At 41.9% G+C, this 19,137-nt stretch overlaps 1 protein-coding gene across 1 annotated transcript; it reads left to right on the top strand.

Annotated features, from left to right (window-relative positions):
• Positions 1-4,561: 4,561 nt before the first annotated feature.
• alox12 (arachidonate 12-lipoxygenase) lies at positions 4,562-18,017 on the top strand. The gene is made up of 15 exons (XM_085351154.1): positions 4,562-4,648; positions 8,324-8,470; positions 8,621-8,822; positions 10,020-10,101; positions 10,220-10,342; positions 10,430-10,536; positions 11,437-11,609; positions 11,762-11,905; positions 12,751-12,954; positions 13,105-13,191; positions 13,270-13,439; positions 14,859-14,980; positions 16,824-16,924; positions 17,077-17,247; positions 17,838-18,017. Exons 1-15 carry the CDS (start codon positions 4,562-4,564, stop codon positions 18,015-18,017), a joined length of 2,100 nt encoding a protein of 699 aa, XP_085207280.1.
• The last annotated feature ends 1,120 nt before the right edge of the window (positions 18,018-19,137 follow it).

Here is a 19,137-nt window from a genome sequence, read left to right as displayed (position 1 = left end):
ACATTTAAAGGAAAAAATAAAGAACAAAACTAAAGAGGACGTGACAGACGTCCAATAGGAATAAAGAGAAAGCTTGATGTAAATATTAGCCTGTAGAAGGCAAACCAGTAGTGACCCTTGATGACTGCTTAGATATTGTTATTTCAATAATAATTAGTTTCTTTGTTTAATGCAGTTTGATGAAAAGTTCAAATACAGTGTAAAAGTAGTGAGCCTCGCCTCGTTTCTTTCCATTTTCCAAGGAGTCAAACTTTTCTTTTTTAATCTTTTTCCTTTGGCTGCTTTTTCTCTCACTCTTCAGTTTAGACCTTCTACCCGATAATTTCCTGAGGAATCTGGTTTGTTTACTTGGCCACATAACATTGACTAAGAATTCATTCAAGCCTCAAAAAGCTCCATACTCCAGGGATGAATCAGTTATTGAAACCGCAGCCTCCTTTGATGCAGTCTCACTTGTGTACAGCTGCAGCAGTGGAGACTGTCAGGAAACTGAACCAGGGAGTGGAAGTAGGGCTCTTGGCTCCTTCATAGTGAGAGCACTAAGCCACAGGCACAGATATGTGGATAACACCTGGGTCAAAATCAACATGCAAGACGTAAAAGTTCACATCAACTTTGTTCTTCTGCTGTTTTAAAAAAAGTAACAAAGTCGAAAAACTCCAGTTTTCACTGATTTCTTTGTCTTTTTTCATTTTCAGTATGTTTCTTATTCTTATTATTCCAACACATCTGCCTTCAACCTTTAGGAAGCACACAGTGTCTGATGTTTTATTTTAATTTCACTAAAACATTCTAATAAATAATTTCTAAAAATTGCTGTAACTGAAAGTGTGAAAGACTTCGGGGCTGGGCTGATGCTTCAAGATCCTAATGACGTCCCTGATGTGTGATCAGGCTGCTGCTGTTACCTCAGTGAACTGTTGTCTTCTTTGGAAATCACAAACTGACATAACTGCAACTTCACAATGCTGAACTTAGCAAAGTGTGAGGAAAAACCCCAGAACAAGACAGACGGATGTTTTCCTCGCAGCTGTTTGGAGATGATTAAAATATTCTGCAGCAGCTCCTTTTTCAGCGTCTGCCAACAGCTTCAAATATTTAGCAGCATGATATCAACTATTTAGATTGTCTGCAGTAGATACTACACCCTCAATACCCAAGAATCACCTTCAGCAACTGGAAACAGCTGTGAAAGCTTTGTCGACATCTTACACTGTTACTAAAACTGGAAGATTTAATGGAAAGTTACCATATTGTGTTCATTTCAGTAACTGTGTACAAGTGGTGAGAAAAAAAAAATAGAAGACCTGCAAAAAAATGAGGTTGTCCAGTTACTTTGATTGCTTCATTGCACATTTTGCTGTCAGTGTTTGTGTCCAGTTGTTCCCTGAAGGGTCAGTGCACATCAGGATCTTTTTGATCGGAGATTATGTATCGGAATTTCAGGAGCAGGATCACGCCTCCAAACATGCTCCTTCCGGCTGTCATCTATATTGGTTCCCCCCAGTTCTGCAAACTGCTCGTTGTTGTTTACGTGCCCCACCCTCCCTCCTTGTTCTCAGTTCTTTAACTTCTTCACTCCTATTTAGTACACGGGGATCTGCCAGGCCCAGGAGCCAGTCCCCTTCGAGGCCTTCCCCAAACCATAGCTCAATTCATGTCCAAGCATCACCTTTACCCACAAAAACGCTGTCAAACCTAAAATGAGGACGTGGGCCCATGTGATGGACCAAGCAGTGAAAGAAACTTAGGCACAGGTTAAAGTCCAAAAAAAATTATTATTATTTTTTTTATTTAACCCAAAAAAACATAATTGGTTAAATCATGCAAAAAGAATCAAAATCTTGGGCCCATGAAAGAGGTCAAAATAACAGAACTCTACTCAAAGTTGACAACTCAAACAAACTGACCTAACTTAACGAGACAAAGGGGAAACTTAAATAGTGGCTGATCAGCCCACAAAAACAGGAGAAGGGGTAAAACACACAAAACCTAACTAAACCAAACATAATGAACTCCAATCCCCCCCACCCCACCCCCGGTCCCAAGTTATGGCATGAACCAATTTGTAGTCGTCCTTTAAAGCTCGCTCCGCCCTTTTCCACCTCTTGGCTCCTTAAACAAGGGACTGGAACAGCTGCAACTAAGGTAACTCAGAAAACAAAAAATTAATCATACATAACAGTGTAAACTAAAATGTGCGCACTTATTTTAGAATGCAGTGTTATGTGGATATGTGAATTAACTCTAAACCAAAACCAGTTATTTATTGTCCTGTCAATAAATTCCTATATTTAAAGAAAGACAAATGTGAATGCAATGTTACTTATAAGCCTCTACACTAACATGTTGGGTATTACCACTGTGTGGCTGTAAGTGCAAATTACTGAAAGAGAACGCTGATGATGGACTACTACACAGGAAACCACTAAGATCTCACAAAAAGAAAAAGAAGTACAACTCATCTTCTGTTTGCAACAATAACCACAGAGGTTCCTCAACACTTCTTAGTCAATGTTCTGTGCATATGTAACACAAACGTAAGTCTTAACTGCACATCACTGTGTCAAAGTCAGCGTTATTTTCAAAACCCATATGTACAGATCACATTTAACATTGCAGGAATCCCCGGCAGCCTACGTCTATTGCAGCATAACTAAGGGAGGATTCAGGGTCACCTGGTCCAGCCCTAACTATATGCTTTAGCAAAAAGGAAAGTTTGAAGCCTAATCTTAAAAGTAGAGATAGTGTCTGTCTCCTGAATCCAAACTGGAAGCTGGTTCCACAGAAGAGGGGCCTGAAAACTGAAGGCTCTGCCTCCCATTCTACTTTTAAATACTCTAGGAACAACAAGTAGGCCTGCAGAGCAAGAGCGGAGTGCTCTAATAGGGTGATATGGTACTACAAGGTCATTAAGATAAGATGGGGCCTGATTATTTAAGACCTTGTATGTGAGGAGCAGGATTTTGAATTCTGGATTTAACAGGAAGCCAATGAAGGGAAGCCAAAACAGGAGAAATATGCTCTCTCTTTCTAGTCCCTGTCAGGACTCTTGCTGCAGCATTTTGGATTAGCTGAAGGCTTTTCAGTGAGTTTTTTGGACATCCTGATAATAATGAATTACAGTCGTCCAGCCTGGAAGTAATAAATGCATGAACTAGAATATTTCTGATTTTAGAGATGTTGCACAAATGGAAGAAAGCAGTCCTAATATTAGTTTAATATGTGCGTTGAAGGACATATCTTGCAAAAATGACTCCTCACAGCTTTACTGGAGGCCAAGGTAATGCCAGCCAGAGTAAGAATCTGCTTAAATACCATATTTCTATGATTTTTGCTGCTCTGTGTTGGTACAGGGCATTGAAGATGATAACAGTGGGTGGATTATATACTTAAACTTAGTTACAGCGCTTTCAGAAAGACATCTACTTTGATAAAGTCTACTCTCCACCGCTGTGTAATCAATTATTGTAAATGTAAATGTTATCAGGAAATGATCAGACAGGAGAGGGTTTTCAGGAAACACTGTTAAATGTTCAGTTTCTATGCATATGTTAAAACAAGATCTAGAGTGTGACTAAAGTGGTGGGTGGGTTCTTTTACATGTTGAGAGAAGCCAATTGAGTCTAATAACAGATTAAATGCCATGTTGAGGCTGTCATTTTTAGCATCTACATGGATGTTAAAATCACCCACAATAATTATTTTATCTGAGCTCAGAACTAAATTAGATATAAAGTCTGAGAAATCAGAAACTGTGTGTAAGGCCCAGGTGGACGATAGATGATAACAAGTAAGACTGGTTTCTGAGTTTCACAGCTGGGGTGGACGAGGCTTAGTGTTTCTGAGTCTTTGGTTGATTGATAATTAAATATACTGACCACAGGAGTAGAGAAGTGCTCGTCTCATACAGAAAGGCTGAGAGAGAAAAACGAGTGTAGCGAGAGAGAGAGAGAGAGAGAGTAAAAGGACGTGTCAGAACAGCCGACAGCCACCGGACACTCCACTCCACCAAAGCGACAGTCCACTGTGAACACGGCGCGCGACTAAGGTGGGTCTTTTTCTGTTGTCTTCTCCAAACTCCAGATTATCACAGCTGACTGTCAGAGCCTCCGCTGCCCAGCCTGTGATAGCGGTGTCGTGCAGACACGCTGCCACTGACAAAAGCAACATTAGAAAACAGCAGAAGCTGTTTTGGGGAACAAATTAGTTTTTCAGCTTTCATATAAACCGCCGCAGTAAATGCTCAACATCACACGCGCCTGTTGTCTCGTTAAATATGTGAAAAATAATATTATTGCTGAAGTACCGGAATGTCGTGACTGAGTCAGTACAGCTGAAATTGTTTCGGTCAAGACAACTTACGCAAGTGTTTTACGCAAAAGTGTGTGCGAGATTGTATTATTTTAACACGCAGCAGCAACGGTAGTTCATTCTGAATCACGCCATACATCGTCTGCATGGGTTATGTAATAGGAAAAGTTACAGAATACAAAGTGCGGCATTCAATACAGAGGACAAAGAAAGCGTTGATTTTTCTGCTTGCACTCTTAAAGAATCTATGAATGTTATCGCCTCACCTCAGCCTGGTCAGGTGGGAGGATGTCCTCGTTTTAAAATCAGACACTCGATCTGTGTGTCAAAACATGTAAGTTGTGTTTTTCATCCAAAACCAAGAGAGTTGTGTTTGTGTTTTTCAAATACAAGATAGTTCAATGCAAGATAAACAGGTCAGGAGTGGTGAAGTATGGCTGTGGTGCTCATGGTCAGAGTCGGGTTTGTATTCAAGTTAATGATGCTAAGATTAATTTACAGAATTTAACCTTTATAGTGACTGTATACTGTTCAGTGTATGAACAGTATTCTGTCTGTACAGGGAATCAACCAAGATTTAATTGTGTATATGCACAGGAAGCAGTAAACCTACACTAATCATACTCTGTTTTCTGTGCAGATGTGTAGGCAAAGTACAAAAGAAACAAAAAGGTTCTCATTTAAAAAACGTTTATGTTGACAAGCAAAGGTTTGGTTAGTTTGCACAAAGATAGCTGATACAAACACTTTGTAGACTTTTACTACTGATTTATCACAGTATACTGCTGTCAGTGTCAGGAGTTGATTATAATGTTAGCAAATATTTCAAAAGCAGAGACGAGCGCAGCGCCTCGGTGTCAGAGATTTGAGGAGCTGGAGCTGGGAGGCGGTGTTACCTGACAGTGACACAGAAAAGCTGCGGTGAGGAAACGCTTGTGTCTGGATTCTAAATGAAGCTGCAGCGTGTTGTTGATTGCATTATCTGTAGATGCATATTGATAGTCAGAGGTGTAACACACACAGTTTGCTTGAAGTTGAGATGTTCAAACTTTTCCTTAAGGAAAAATAAATCACTCATCTCACAAGAGGCTCTTTACCAGTAACGTCTTTTTATTATTGTAGGGTTTGTATGCAGCAACAGACTGAAGTGACTGTTGCTGGGATTTGATAAGATACAAAAAAAAAAAAAAATTAACTGTGTTGAAATATATACCACCAAAGGAAATGGTTACTTAATGCCTGTGTCTGTGTGCGGGCGTTCAGCTATCTTAATGAGGATCTTAGTGAGGGAATTTGTGAGGACCAGTTTGTGTGTCACAAAGATAGCTGGACAGGAACACACGCGTGCATGTGTGTGTGAAGATGAAATGTGCTACATTTGCACCATTGCGGTTTGAACATTTGGTTAGGGTTAATATTTAAATAATTAGAAAACATGTTCACTCCGTTTGAGCTGTAGAGTGCGTGATCTTTTTAAGAGTTTGGTTCCTCTTATATATTAATGCATCATATATCATTGCATGCAAAATCGCCAAAAATACCTGATTTCCTGGAGAAACTTGTGGACTTTGTATAAGATGCAAATGTGATCATATATAACATCCGAGAACACTGCTTATTAAAAAACCCACACAAATCTACTCCAGGGGCCTGTTCTTCGTACCGCGACGATTTCGCGTGATCCTGGATCGTTCGGTTCCCCGAAGCCCATCCGGGACTTGCTGTCATAGCAACAGAGCCGTAAGCGTAAACCTGCTGGGGAGCAGGTTTACTTTATGTAAACAGGATTAGATCGCGGCCACGCAGGTATGCCCGCGTCATTCATACGAAAGCAACAGCGATATTCCACCACTGTTTCACCATAAATAAATAACATCAATGTAACTAAAGACAATGCAGCACCTGATCCATTTATTGATTTCACACAGGTCATTTCCTAAAAAAGGGAAATGTACTATTAATCATTCTATTACATGTATGTGATTATTACAGATGTAATTCATATTTCAGAGTAGTAATTGTAAATTACTTCGTGTAATCAAGATGAGAGACCACGGCTATAAAAGCGAAGGTGGATTTGGGAAGCCTGTCGCAGCCATGTCCTGTCCGTATACGCGAGCCACCCATTGCGGAAGGTGCAAGATTGATAAGGAGAGTCCTCAGAATTCAGCGTATATTGCGGGACAGACAGGATCCTTTAGCTCAGCGCGACAGTGTGCTCATAGAGAGATATCGATATTCCCGTGAGGGTATTATTCACTTAACCAACTTGTTGACGAGGGGGTGCAGGACCACCACCTGTCTTTTTTTGCTCTGCCCTTTTCTTGGTTGCTGTTATAAACAAACAAACAGATTATTTCAGGGTCTCTTTCCAAGAGACTAAAAGCAATATAAGTGATAAATATTATCATTCTGTAGAATATTCTTATATTTCACTTTTACTTGTTCCCATGTTCTAGTGGGTCCTGTCGTGGCTCTAATGTGACAGAGGATAAAATATAACATATTATAATATAATGTAATATAATATTGGATAATATAGTGTAATATAATAAATCTACCCTACCGCCTACTGGTGATGGCCAGAGGGGCCGATGGCGCGATATGGCAGCCTGGCTTCTGTCAGTCTGCCCCAGGGCAGCTGTGGCTACAACCGTAGCTGCCTCCACCAGTGTGTGAATGTGAGAGTGACTGAATAGTGGCATTGTAAAGCGCTTTGGGTGCCTTGAAAAGCGCTATATCAATCCACTCCATTATTATTGTTATTATTAAATTACTTACGAGTTTAATTTGTCAGCAACTTCCTGCCAGCCCTCGCTCCTTGCTTTTGCAGCCTTTGCAGTGTTCCCTTGCGTTCTGATTAAACTCTGAAACTCCTGAAATCCCTCACTCAAGAGTTCTTGCTCTGCTGCCGAAAAATACCGAGCCGAGCGCGCTCCGTCGACATTTTCGCCGACCAATCAGAGGGTTGCCGATCACTGTTTCTACTATCGATGCGTAGCCCCTTTTACGACACCCAGTGATGTCACATTACTGCGTCCAGCTGTACTAATCGTCAACAGCAGGTGTGTTCGGGGAACCGGATTAGCGCGCTCACGGTTAGCGCGATGGTTTGGTCTTGGATGTTTCATTTGATCTTGGATGTAGTAAGCGACGTACGAAGCACAGGGCCCTGCTCTACGATTATATCCACAGCTTGGATAAAAACATAGTCAGTCACCATGGTGACTCAATGCTTAGTACTGTTGCCTCTCAGCAAGTGTGAACCCAGGACACTCTTGCAAAAGAGTTTTGGTTTGGGTAATGCTACTTATTGCAAATGGACTGATTCTTGTATAGCGCTTTCCTACTCTCCCAGAGTACTCAAAGCACTCTATACAACACGCCACATTCACCCAGTCCACAAGCACTACCTCTATACTGAGTGCTTTCTAACTACACTCACACACATTCATACTCCAGTGGATGCATCAGAGAGCAACTTGGGGTTAGTATCTTGCTCAAGGATACTTGGCATGCAGACTGGAGGAGCCTGGGATCGAACCTCCAACCTTCCAGCTCTACCTCCTGAGCTACAGCCACCCCACAAATGACACATGCTAATGTTGGGTGATGAGGTCCCAACAGGAGCTGTCACAGAAATGGCAGCTGGGCTAAAGGATAAATACAAATAGCTGAAACATGCATGAAGCTTCTGTTTGTCTGCAGGCAGATTTAAAGCAAAGAATCAGAGACTCAGCTCTGCAGCTCCGACTTTCCAATTGTGACAAGAAAGCCTAAAACTTGAAGAGTCGAAAAAAGGGCTAAAAAACAAAAGCCTTGTGACTTTGAACTTAGACCTTCCTATTGCTACACCCTTCATTTTCCCTCTGAAGCACGGTGCTGTGACATCTTCCACTAACCATGGTGACGTCACTGAGCCAAGACAGCTGCAAGTTTGTTTTTCCTGTGTATTCAGGTGCACGCATGTTGCTAGCTGAACACTTATGTATGACTCATGTCTTCTTAGATGGAAGTCTACACTGTTACAGTAGCAACTGGTACTTCAGAGTATTCAGGCACCAACAACTACATTTATCTGACGCTTGTGGGGGAGAACGGGGAGAGCGAGCGCACTCAACTCGACAACCCTGGACTGGATTTCTGTCGAGGAGCAGTAAGTGTAGTTTGGGTTAGATCAGCTCAGGACATTTTAAGTAGTTTTTAGGACAACTTGACAGAATAACATGAACTAGCTTTTCAGCGTCAGTCTGAGATAGAAAGTACCTCATTTTTTTGTATTTCTCTTCCTCTATTCTTCCATCAGGTTGACCAGTACAAGGTGACGAGTCCTTCACCTTTAGGCTCGGTGCTACTGGTCCGACTAGAGAAACAAAGATACTGGGTGGAAGACAACTGGTTTTGTCAATATGTCACTGTAGAGCCTCCAGATGGAGGTAAAGTGCTGACTTTCCCTTGTTACCGATGGTTTGTAGGCGATGTCAAGATGGAGATACGAGAAGGAACAGGTAGGAAAGAGTCTCATTCCTTCATTGCCTTCAATGCCTACATGTGTAAAAGGCCTGAGGTCATTTGAGCAAAGATGCAAATTTCCCTTTAAAGCCATGCAGGTTCTATTTTAGTACAAGACTGATTCCTGTGTGGCATTTTATAAACCATGCATCAATCGCCCATTGACACACATGCATACTCCGATGGATGCATCTGAGAGTAACTTGGTTCAGTATGTTGTCCAAGGATAGTTTGGGCTGGAGCAGACAGGAGGAGCTGCAGAACAAACCAGCAGCAGATTAGTAGATGATACCGAACCCTAAGTTGCACCTGATAAATCCATCAGTGTGTGAATGTTAGGTTAAAAGTCCCAGTCAGTTTACCACATTAAGCAGTTGGTGGTGAGATTAAAAGGCTATCTAAGGCTACTCGTCCACCCATGCATGAGCACACTGGGGATGTGTAGCTGTTGCTGTACTACCTTCGAGTCCAGGGGTGTCCAACTCCAGGCCTCGAGGGCCGGTGTCCTGCAGGTTTTAGATCTCACCCTGGGTCAACACACCTGAATCAAATGATTACTTCATTATCAGGCCTCTGGAGAACTTCAAGACATGTTGAGGAGGTCATTTAGCCTTTAAATCAGCTGTGTTGGATCAAGGACACATCTACAACCTGCAGGACACCGGCCCTCGAGGCCTGGAGTCCGACACCTGTGCTCTAAACCCAAGCTAGAACCTGCCCCTATGCTCAGCAAAAACTACAGAGCAGCAGCTGCTGTAATAATGATGACCAGTGATTCAGGTTTTTAGCTGGAGCACATCATCTTTGTTGACAAGTTGCCATCACCGCCTAAGAAATGTGCAGCTGAGACATAAATATAGACACAGTATCAGATAATATAATCAAGATAAGACCACAAGGTGTAAATGAGGCCTGTGTCTTTCATGCAAAAACGGTGAAACACTGGGCTGCTGTGCCTGCTTTCCATTTGCATCATATTTGTTTACAGGTTCCGCTTAGACTTTTGTTATGTAAGTGTCAGACCATACAAGAAGATATATTTCCGGTGTTACATATAAGCAGAACTCCTTCAGTTATCTCATGTGTGACCCTTTTTCTTAGTGCTTGATTTCATCGGTATCGCTGCCCTACTCTATAATGTGATGGTATAACTTCCAAGTGTCTGCTGTTGTACTTCCCTGTCTCTCCTGTAGCAAAGACGCTGACAGGTGACTCTGCACTGCAGCTGCTGGAACACAGGAGAACAGAGCTGCAGGAGCGACAGAAGACTTACAGGTAGGGACTCACATTTATGGTGTATGAAACCCTTTAAACTGTACAAACTACAAGCCACATTTGACCAAATACATTCTGTAACAACACAGATTTGAAGCATTGAATATTTTTGTGTTAGATGGGTAACGTGGGCTCCAGGGATTCCCAGATGTGTTGATGCTGAAACAGAAGCAGACTTACCCCAAGACGCCCGCTTTGACAACGAGAAGCGGAGTGACTTTGAACATTCATTACATTACGCGTAGGTGGTACACACACACTCTATGATTCAACACATTTGTAACAAATTTGATTTTAAAACAACAAACGCCTCATTTCCTCTCCTCAGTTTGCTGGAGTTATCTCTGAAGAAACTGACCATCTGGTTTGGGAAATCCTGGGATGACCTTGAAGATTTCAAACGTATCTTCTGGAAGTTGAAAAGTCCCATAGCGGGTGAGTAAAAAAGCATAGCATAAAACAGCTTTAATAGTAGTTTCATGCAAATTCAAAATGCTACCTAAAAAATGATCTTTTAAAAGTGGTAATCACCACGGTGGCATCAGTAGGCAGCTGGATCAGATCTCCTGAGGGATCACGCTGATGTTCCTTGGCAGCAGATCCAAAAGAGTCTCTCTTGTGTTTAAACAAAAAACAGGAAAGAGAAAAAAATCCAAGTGGACCAATCACACCTTCACAGATAAACCAGCTGACCAATTTGCTTTAACGAGGTGGTTTGTCTGATTGGTTAACAGTTAAGCCACATCTTCTGACCTTTTAATCTGTAGTGGTTCAGTCCAGAATCTATTTGGACCAATTAGCCATTACCGCCTTGTTAAATGTGAAATGGTCAGCTGGTTTATCTGTGAAGGTGTGACTGGTTTCCTGTTGCCCACTTTTATTTAAACACAAACTGTTTGACGTTCCCTTACCTGATGAAGGCCACAAGCCGTCACTTGATAAAGTTGTTCCCTGATACTTAGTGTTGCTGGAGTCTCCACGTCATCAGATCTTTGTCTTCTCCATGCACCTTGGGAGTGGGTGAAGTTGTGCCAGAGAAGTTTGTTGCTATCAACTTTCCCATCGTTACCAGTTCTGCCACTTTCACCTCCCTCTTTAGATTATTGCAGACAGTGAGGGCAGCCTATTTAAAAGCCTTTTCTCCTTGTTCTATTCTGACTTTCTAATTGTTGTAAAATTTGAAGATGGTCCATAAAAGCATGTGGGTAATATTCACTTCAGATCAAGCACATTATCTCTCTCTGAACTTGATCTCTGCGGCGGTACTTTCTGTTCCAAAGGCCTTTGAACAGCGACAGACACCTGATGCTCTGTGTGTCTGTGTGTATACAACAGAGTATTGTATGAAGCACTGGAAGGAGGACTGGTTCTTTGGCTACCAGTGTCTAAATGGTTCCAACCCCAGGATGATCCAGAGGTGCAAAAAGCTGCCGGAGAACCTCCCTGTTACCGCAGATATGGTGCAGCGCTCTATGGCTGGCAGGACCAACTTGAACAAAGAACTGAAGGTTGAGAAAAAGCACTACTTTGGTTTTTACAATAAAATAAAAGGAACGGCACAAATGTAGACGCTGTTATTGTCTCACTGCTGGTGTTTATTTCATGGTCTCTGTTGCATGCTTGCCATCATATCTTAAATTTCCTTTACACTCTTGTCCAGGCAGGAAACATATACTTGTTAGACTATGCCATCATGGATGGGATTCCCAGTAACACAATCAAGGGACACCCTCAGTACATCGCTGCTCCTATCTGTCTCCTGTATCAACACCCAGATGAAGGACTTATACCTATTGCTATACAGGTATGTTGTTTACATGCTTACACAGAAGCACAGGGACAAATTTCATTAACTGGTACTTTATCAGCAGCACAGTGGGGTGATTAGCACTGCTGACCCACCACAAAAAGGTCCTGAGCTTGACTTTGTACTTGACTTCCTGTTATAACTCTCAAGCACCTTACAGCAGATAATGAGTAAGCTCACTAAATTAGCCTATCCCAGCTGTCTTAGGGCGAGAGGCGGGGTACACCCTGACAGGTCTGTGTGATATCAGGCTGTTGTGGTGCTTTGAACATGTATTTTTGGGGGTAAAAAAATAATGTTGGGTCTATTTGTTCTCCCCATGCTTGTGGCCTTGTGATAAAAATAATAAAACACACTATATATAATAATATACAGCAGAGTCTTATTATAAGCTGGGAGCATGCTTGTGCTGTAAGGTGTCTGGTTGTGTAGTAACCAGTGGATATGTACTTTTATATATAATATACTACAACATATATATTTATAACGGCATGTCTAGTCTATTTCTTATGTGCCTTTGAGACCTGGGGGTAGAACTGGTTATGACCTGTTTATATTTGGGAGCAGGTAGAAAGTCCTCTCTTCCTCGCCGGCTCCATGTCTGTCATTACGTCACACACCGGTTTGCTCTGTCGCACAAAATCACCGCCAATGATTCAGTTCTTTCTAAACGACAGAATCAGGTATTGAAGCAGCGACGGTGAAGCTTCGGTCATGTGACTCTGTTCAGACAAACCAAGCCTTGATACGGTGCTCTGAAGCCATGTGTTGGCTATACAAGCTAAGCGACAGCCCGTTCTACCTCTTGGGCCACAGCTCAATAGTCTCTTTCACCTTCTCAGCTTGAACAGACTCCAGGCCGGGACACGCCCATATTCCTACCCAGCGATCCCCCTCTGGCCTGGCTGCTGGCTAAGATGTGGGTGCGTCACTCTGAGTTCCAGGTATTCCAGCTCCTGTCTCACCTACTTAGGACTCACCTGGTGGTAGAAGTGTTTTGTGTGGCCACTTTGAGACAGCTGCCTGCTGTACACCCCATTTACAAGGTAAATATTAATATAAGTCGTATTATTCAGCACTTTCACTGTTGGTCATAGTTGTTATCTGATATGAATTGGTTTAAAAGCAAAGAGATAAATCCAGTAGAATCTAAATTTCCAACAATAATCAAAATGTTCTCTTTTTTGCTGATGCAGCTTCTGGCCCCTCATCTACGCTACACTCTAGAGATCAACTGTAGGGGGCGCACTCAGCTCATCTCTGCAAATGGCATCTTCAAACGAGTATGCCACAGCACGCTTGGCTTTAGTATTACTGAGCTCTTCAATATTCAGATCTAATATTCCTGAAATGTTGTGTAGGTTGTGTCTACAGGTGGTGATGGCCTGTTAATTTTGGCCCAGAGGGAGTACAAGGTGTTGACCTACCGCTCCATTCAGCCGCTGTATGATTTCTGTGACAGAGGAGTGTCTCAGCTCCCCAACTATTTCTACAAAGACCACAGTCTGATGCTGTGGGAGGCCATACACAGGTACAATAGCAAGCTTGTGGTGTGCTAGCTTGCTGCAACCACTGGGTGTGATTTATTCGGCGGTGCAGTGGGTAGAACTGGTGGCTTAGAGAGTACGCATGTTGTCCTTGTTCCTGCGTAGTTCTACAAGGTACCGATGATCTGTGGAACCAGCACCTGAGTGCAGGAAGTGTGGATCAACTCTGTGTTTAAAAAGTCCACTCTCTGATCCTATGAGGATTACCCAGGAGGCGGTGCAGAGCTCGGATAGAGCTGATGGCCAGTTCTAACTGCCTCTATTCTCCAGATGTCTGCACTGCTTACTCTGATTCAAAACTGGCCCAGCCTTGCAGGCCTGCGGTGGCAGCTCTAGATCAGTGCTCTTGGATTACGACTGGGTTTAATTCAGTGGTTTGGAAAACTAAGCCCCCAGTCTGTTACTTTAAAAGGCTGGCGTAACCTGTACGAGCTGTTTCTAATCTATTAGTACTCAGCTTTTTACCTTTACTGCTTCACTGGAAAACAGTGGAATTCCTTGGAAGTCCGAATTCTCTTAAATTTATAATCTAACACGGCAAAAATGAGCAGAGAAAAAACCAAATTGTAAGTCCATAGTTCAGGCAGCAGTTGATCCCTCTGGCACCTTTGCTGGATTATCCAACTGGGAATTCTTAGATCCAATCTTCTGAACTGCTTATCTCACAGAAGACAAAGGGAAGAGCCTATCATCTCTTCTGCATAAAACTTACATGACACCAGGTCCTCATCTCTCCCCAACATCACAACAACAGTTTTAACAATGGCTTTATATTGTAAGTATAAGAAAACAGAGAAAACCAAACAATCATATGACCTATGAGGACACAGTTTGGTGACAGTGGGGAAAACTCCCTTTCAACAGGAAGAAACCTCCAGCAGAAGCAAATCAATAATTAAATACAAAGAGGTGTATAAACACGTAACATATACACCTGAGATGAGCTCTGACGTCACAGTGACATCCAATCATAACTGATGACATTTAATCACCTGATGCCTAGCCATGCCTTCTCATCCTGTAAACTTCAACACGATTTAAAACATAGTTTAAACACTAAAATCACTTCATCACAATGTTGTACTTTCTATGTTGTACTTTAACATGATTTATGAATAATTTCATCACAATGAGTAAACTTTCCTTCATGTTTCATTGATCTAATGCTGTGTGTGTGTGTGTGTGTGTGTGTGTGTGTGTGTGTGTGTGTGTGTGTGTGTGTGTGTGTGTGTGTGTGTGTGTGTGTGTGTCCCAGTGATCAGGGGAAATCAAAGATAATACCAGCAAAAACTACTAAAGCCTGATATTTTTACATGTTTTGAGTATCAGTCTGAAGGTCCATACTATTTATTTTAAACAGTGTATTCTTATAAATAACTAGAAAGTTTTTACCTTTGCTCCAGTTTTGTCTCCAGTATGGTAAACCTGTACTACCAGTCAGACCATGATGTGCAAGAAGACCTGGAGCTTCAGGCCTGGATCAGAGACATCACGGAGGAAGGCTTCACAGAGCTCCCCAACTTTGGTCAGTTATTAATGTAATCACCTGGACATGTATAGTAAGTTATTCATTTATTGATTGCTTAAAATGTCATTAGGTGTGAAGGTAAGTTTTTCTCGAGATACTACGCTCTCACGGCTGGTCTAAAAGATTTATTACATTTTTCATAAAGTGTTAAAATGTTTAAAGACAAAAGTAGATTTAAACAATAAAAAGTTCATCTTAAGTTCTCCAAGGAGCATATGGGAGCAGGATGCAACCCATAACAGCAAAGCTCGGTGGTTAGAGGATCTGAGGGCAGACCACAGCAACCTCTCTGAACAGGATCCAGTAACCACCAGTGGAAGACATCCAAGAAAGTCTCCAGTATGAAGAGCTGGACTGCACCCGCCTACTGGCTGAAGAAGCTGACTGCACTCCATGAGGGCCTGGCAGCACAAATGAACCAGCTGTTGATGAGAGACATCTGGAGTGTCTAACCGAAGGCCTGACAGCCCAGATATATCTACATAGATCTATCTAATCTCGATATCTAATATACATCTATATCATATAGAAATATATTATATATAGATATTATCTTTATTTATATAATATATAGAGAGAGATAAAGATAGTATCCATATATGTTATATATAGATAATATGACGATGTGACACAAGACCTGAGAGATGCATCTGGCCCTTCAGTTGATCCATCTACTGCTCTAAACTGGTCTCAGTGGAAGGGACGCCATGCAATACATGTTTGCACATGACAGTAAACCATTGGACCTGTAAGGTGCACAGCTCTGCTAAACCAGACAGACTATCATGAGAAAATGTTGTTACTACTCAGCGACGAAAATACTTATGAGCTCCTGAAACGAGACCCAGGAAGAGGCTACAGGAAGAAGCTGATAGACTGTCTGAAGCAGTTAGAACAGGACAAAGCTATTGAGCGGACCTCATACCACAGGATGTACCCAGGGGAGTCTACACCAAGGCTGTATGGTTTACTGACGATACATAAACAGGGTGCACCTTTATGACCGATTGTCTGCACGATCAACTCAGTCAGCTCGAGTTTCTGGCTTCGATCCTCAACCCGCTGGTGGGCAGCTCTGAACACCACATCCAGAACACCCTGGATTGTGTTGAGAAGGTGAGAGATTGCAGCCATTCCCCAACTCTCTGTGAATGGTATTCATGGCATTGATCAGTGATCTTTGATCAATGGTCATGAGAATCTGCATAATTAAGATTAAGGAACTGACCTCCCAGCCCATTGTTCCTTCAGTGGGCTGGTTTCAGTCATTATGCAAATGTCCTGTTTATAAGGTTGAAACCTGCAGTCAGTTGAGACTGAAGGAGTCACCTGGTGATGACGAAACGTTTCTCCCACTGAAGACGTCCAGATGAACAGAATCAACTTTTGGACATTGGACCTGTTCCCCATTCTCCTACCAAAATATAAGTAAATGAGGGGCGTTCAAGACTTCGCACAGCACCATTTGTGTTAACTGTTGTTGACGAGTGTTGATGGCTAACAATCAGTCTGGATCTGGTCTCAAACTCTCTTTCACTTGATCATTTATCTGTAACTATATGCAGTTAAGTTCAAAACATGAATGTACTGCAATGTAGAATTCACAAGTTGGTTTGTTAATTGAATTTAAAAACAAATGACCAGGTGAAATTTAACTCACATATATTTGCACAAGATTATAAAAACAAAGCGATTGCCAGAACGAGGCAGCAATTGTGTCACATCCTTCCTTTCATAGTTTCAGACTACAGACACATCTCCTCCAGTTAGCAGAAGTTCTCGGCAGGATATCCTGTAAGTGTGTATCCTGTGTATCCACTTAATGGTTCATGTGTTCCAGGTTTGCCCAGTAAACTCAGCAGCAGAGAGGAACTCTGCACACTGCTGGCAGTGGCTATCTTCACAAGCACAGCCCAGCATGCTGCAACTAACAACGGACAGGTGCTGAACACACACACAAGACAGTCGACACTGTTACACAAGATGCACTGAGGTGCAGAAACTGACACTGTTGGTTTGTTGGGGCGACTTATTTAAGAAAAGATGATACCACAGGGGTACAGCAAACGTTTCTCTACTCTGATTCCTTTTAGTTTGACTGGTGTGCCTGGGTTCCCAACACCCCCTGCACCATGAGACAACCGCCACCAACAGACAAAGATGCTGTTACCATGGATATGATTATGGCCACGCTTCCCGATGTCAGCCAGTCCTGTGTACAGATGGCCATCACATGGCATCTGGGACGAGCACAGCCAGATGCAGTGAGTCCAAGTTGCTCACCATACTGTGTCCCATACAGTTTATAAGTGATATATACACGTAATATACAGCGATAACAGCGATAGATCGGTTAAAAATATGAATATTCAAAAGTTTTACACAGAAATAAAAATGTCAGCAATATTTGTTAAATAACTAATATAAATAGATGCAATAACACTAATGTCACTGTATCTACTGATACGTGTATATCATGGTTACTCAAGCCATCTGTTCTTTGCTAATGGTTTATGTTTATAAACATAATGCAAATATTTGACACTCATATACGTTTTCGTTAACTGCAGGAATTTCAAAGACAACATGTCACCTCAGTTTGTCTTAAATAAAGAAAATGGCATTTCTATTGCATGGGTTGATTTTTTTTTACCTTGCAGCACCACAGAATATTTATTTTTACTTATTCTTTGGGGATTTTCTTGCCTTTCATTAAGATGGAGGAGACAGCGAGACATGCAGGGAAGCATTAAGTCTTGCAACACGTATAAATGATATTTTGTAATGAAAAATGGAATTGATCCTTTTTCCTCAGCTACTTGCGGTTCACATTGTTTCTGTCTTTTCTGCTCAGATTCCTTTGGGCCGATACACAGAGGACCACTTCACCGAGGCCAAAGCCCTGGAGGTGATCGACAGGTTCAGGATGGAGTTGAAGGAGATCGAGAAACACATTCTGACTGAGAATGAAGGACTGGAGCTGCAGTACCTTTTTCTCCTGCCCAGTCGCATAGAAAACAGCATCACCATATAGAAATACTCCCAGACTGCTGAGTGAATCTTTGCAGTGCAGGGACTCCAGCGACACTCAAAGAAGGGAACAACTTTATTGACTGACCGGCGTGTTTCGGCGTGTGGCCTTCATCAGGGTCATAGTAACACATAGAAGTGTGCTTAAAGAAAAGGCAGGAAATTAACCAATCACATCTTCATAGATAAACCAGCTGACATATAACAGGTTGGTATTGGTTAACTGGTTAGGTCACGCACAAGTAAATACTGGACTAGATCATTATCTTAAATCTTAAAGTTTGGAAATTTGTCCTTGTGTTATATGAGGTTGTTTTCTGTTCTTTAAATATGAACCAAAAATGAATCAAAACAATAGACGATGCAGGAGATGATCAGGAGGGAAAAACGTTTCTTTACACAGACTATAAAAATATTTTGTAAATGGAGCGGTTCTATTGTAGCACTTTTCTACTCTCCCACAGCAGCCAGTGCTTTATACAGCACACACGTTCAAATGAGCACTTTTTTATGCTTAAGTGCTTTCTATCTAATATTAACTCACTCGTACTCTGATGGATGCATCTTGGGTTCGTATCTTGCCCAAGCATATTTCAAACCACCAACCCTCCGATCAGCCGATGCCTCGCTCCACCTCCAGCCGCAGGATTTCCTGGAAGCTCTTTATTTGCATCTCAACCACTAACAGTTGGGACTGATGTGTCATGTGCAGAGTGGGCGAGCAAGTGAAATGAAGTGTCTGACATGTCAGTTCCCAGCTGCTTGAGATCTGGTGACTGGTCAGATTAGAGATAAACCTGCATGAGTCATGTTTGGAGAGATGAGTCATTGTTTGTGTTCACATTAATTATGAGTTTATTACTGTGGCACAGATATTTCCTTCTGTAGTAGGGTAAGTTAAGTTTACCTCCATTTAATCAATCCTGGGTAATCAGTAAGTAGTACTTTTGACAGAATAACTTCAATGTTTTAACTTTTTTACTTAAAACATATAAATGTATTATGAAGCTTAAAGCAAGACATCCTGATATATCCATGTGCTTACAATGTTGGGAAATAAACAAATGAAGCTACAGCCTTTGTGTGTACTTTGTGGCTTCAGTACAACTGTAAGATTACTGCAT

The sequence above is a fragment of the Diplotaxodon limnothrissa genome, linkage group LG3 (assembly GCF_057381915.1).
Source record: "Diplotaxodon limnothrissa isolate DT_005_m linkage group LG3, D_limnothrissa_male_GT1.1, whole genome shotgun sequence".
NCBI lineage: Eukaryota > Metazoa > Chordata > Actinopteri > Cichliformes > Cichlidae > Diplotaxodon > Diplotaxodon limnothrissa.
This window is presented reverse-complemented; position numbering and strand designations above follow the sequence as displayed.

Bases quoted from the DNA above. Each gene is read 5' to 3' on its own strand.
- alox12 (XM_085351154.1), top strand. From the start codon at position 4,562: ATGAATGTTATCGCCTCACCTCAGCCTGGTCAGGTGGGAGGATGTCCT. The intron at 4,649-8,323 runs GTAAGTTGTGTT...ATGTCTTCTTAG, and splicing joins CGATCTGTGTGTCAAAACAT to ATGGAAGTCTACACTGTTAC. The intron at 16,925-17,076 runs GTGCTGAACACA...GATTCCTTTTAG, and splicing joins CTGCAACTAACAACGGACAG to TTTGACTGGTGTGCCTGGGT.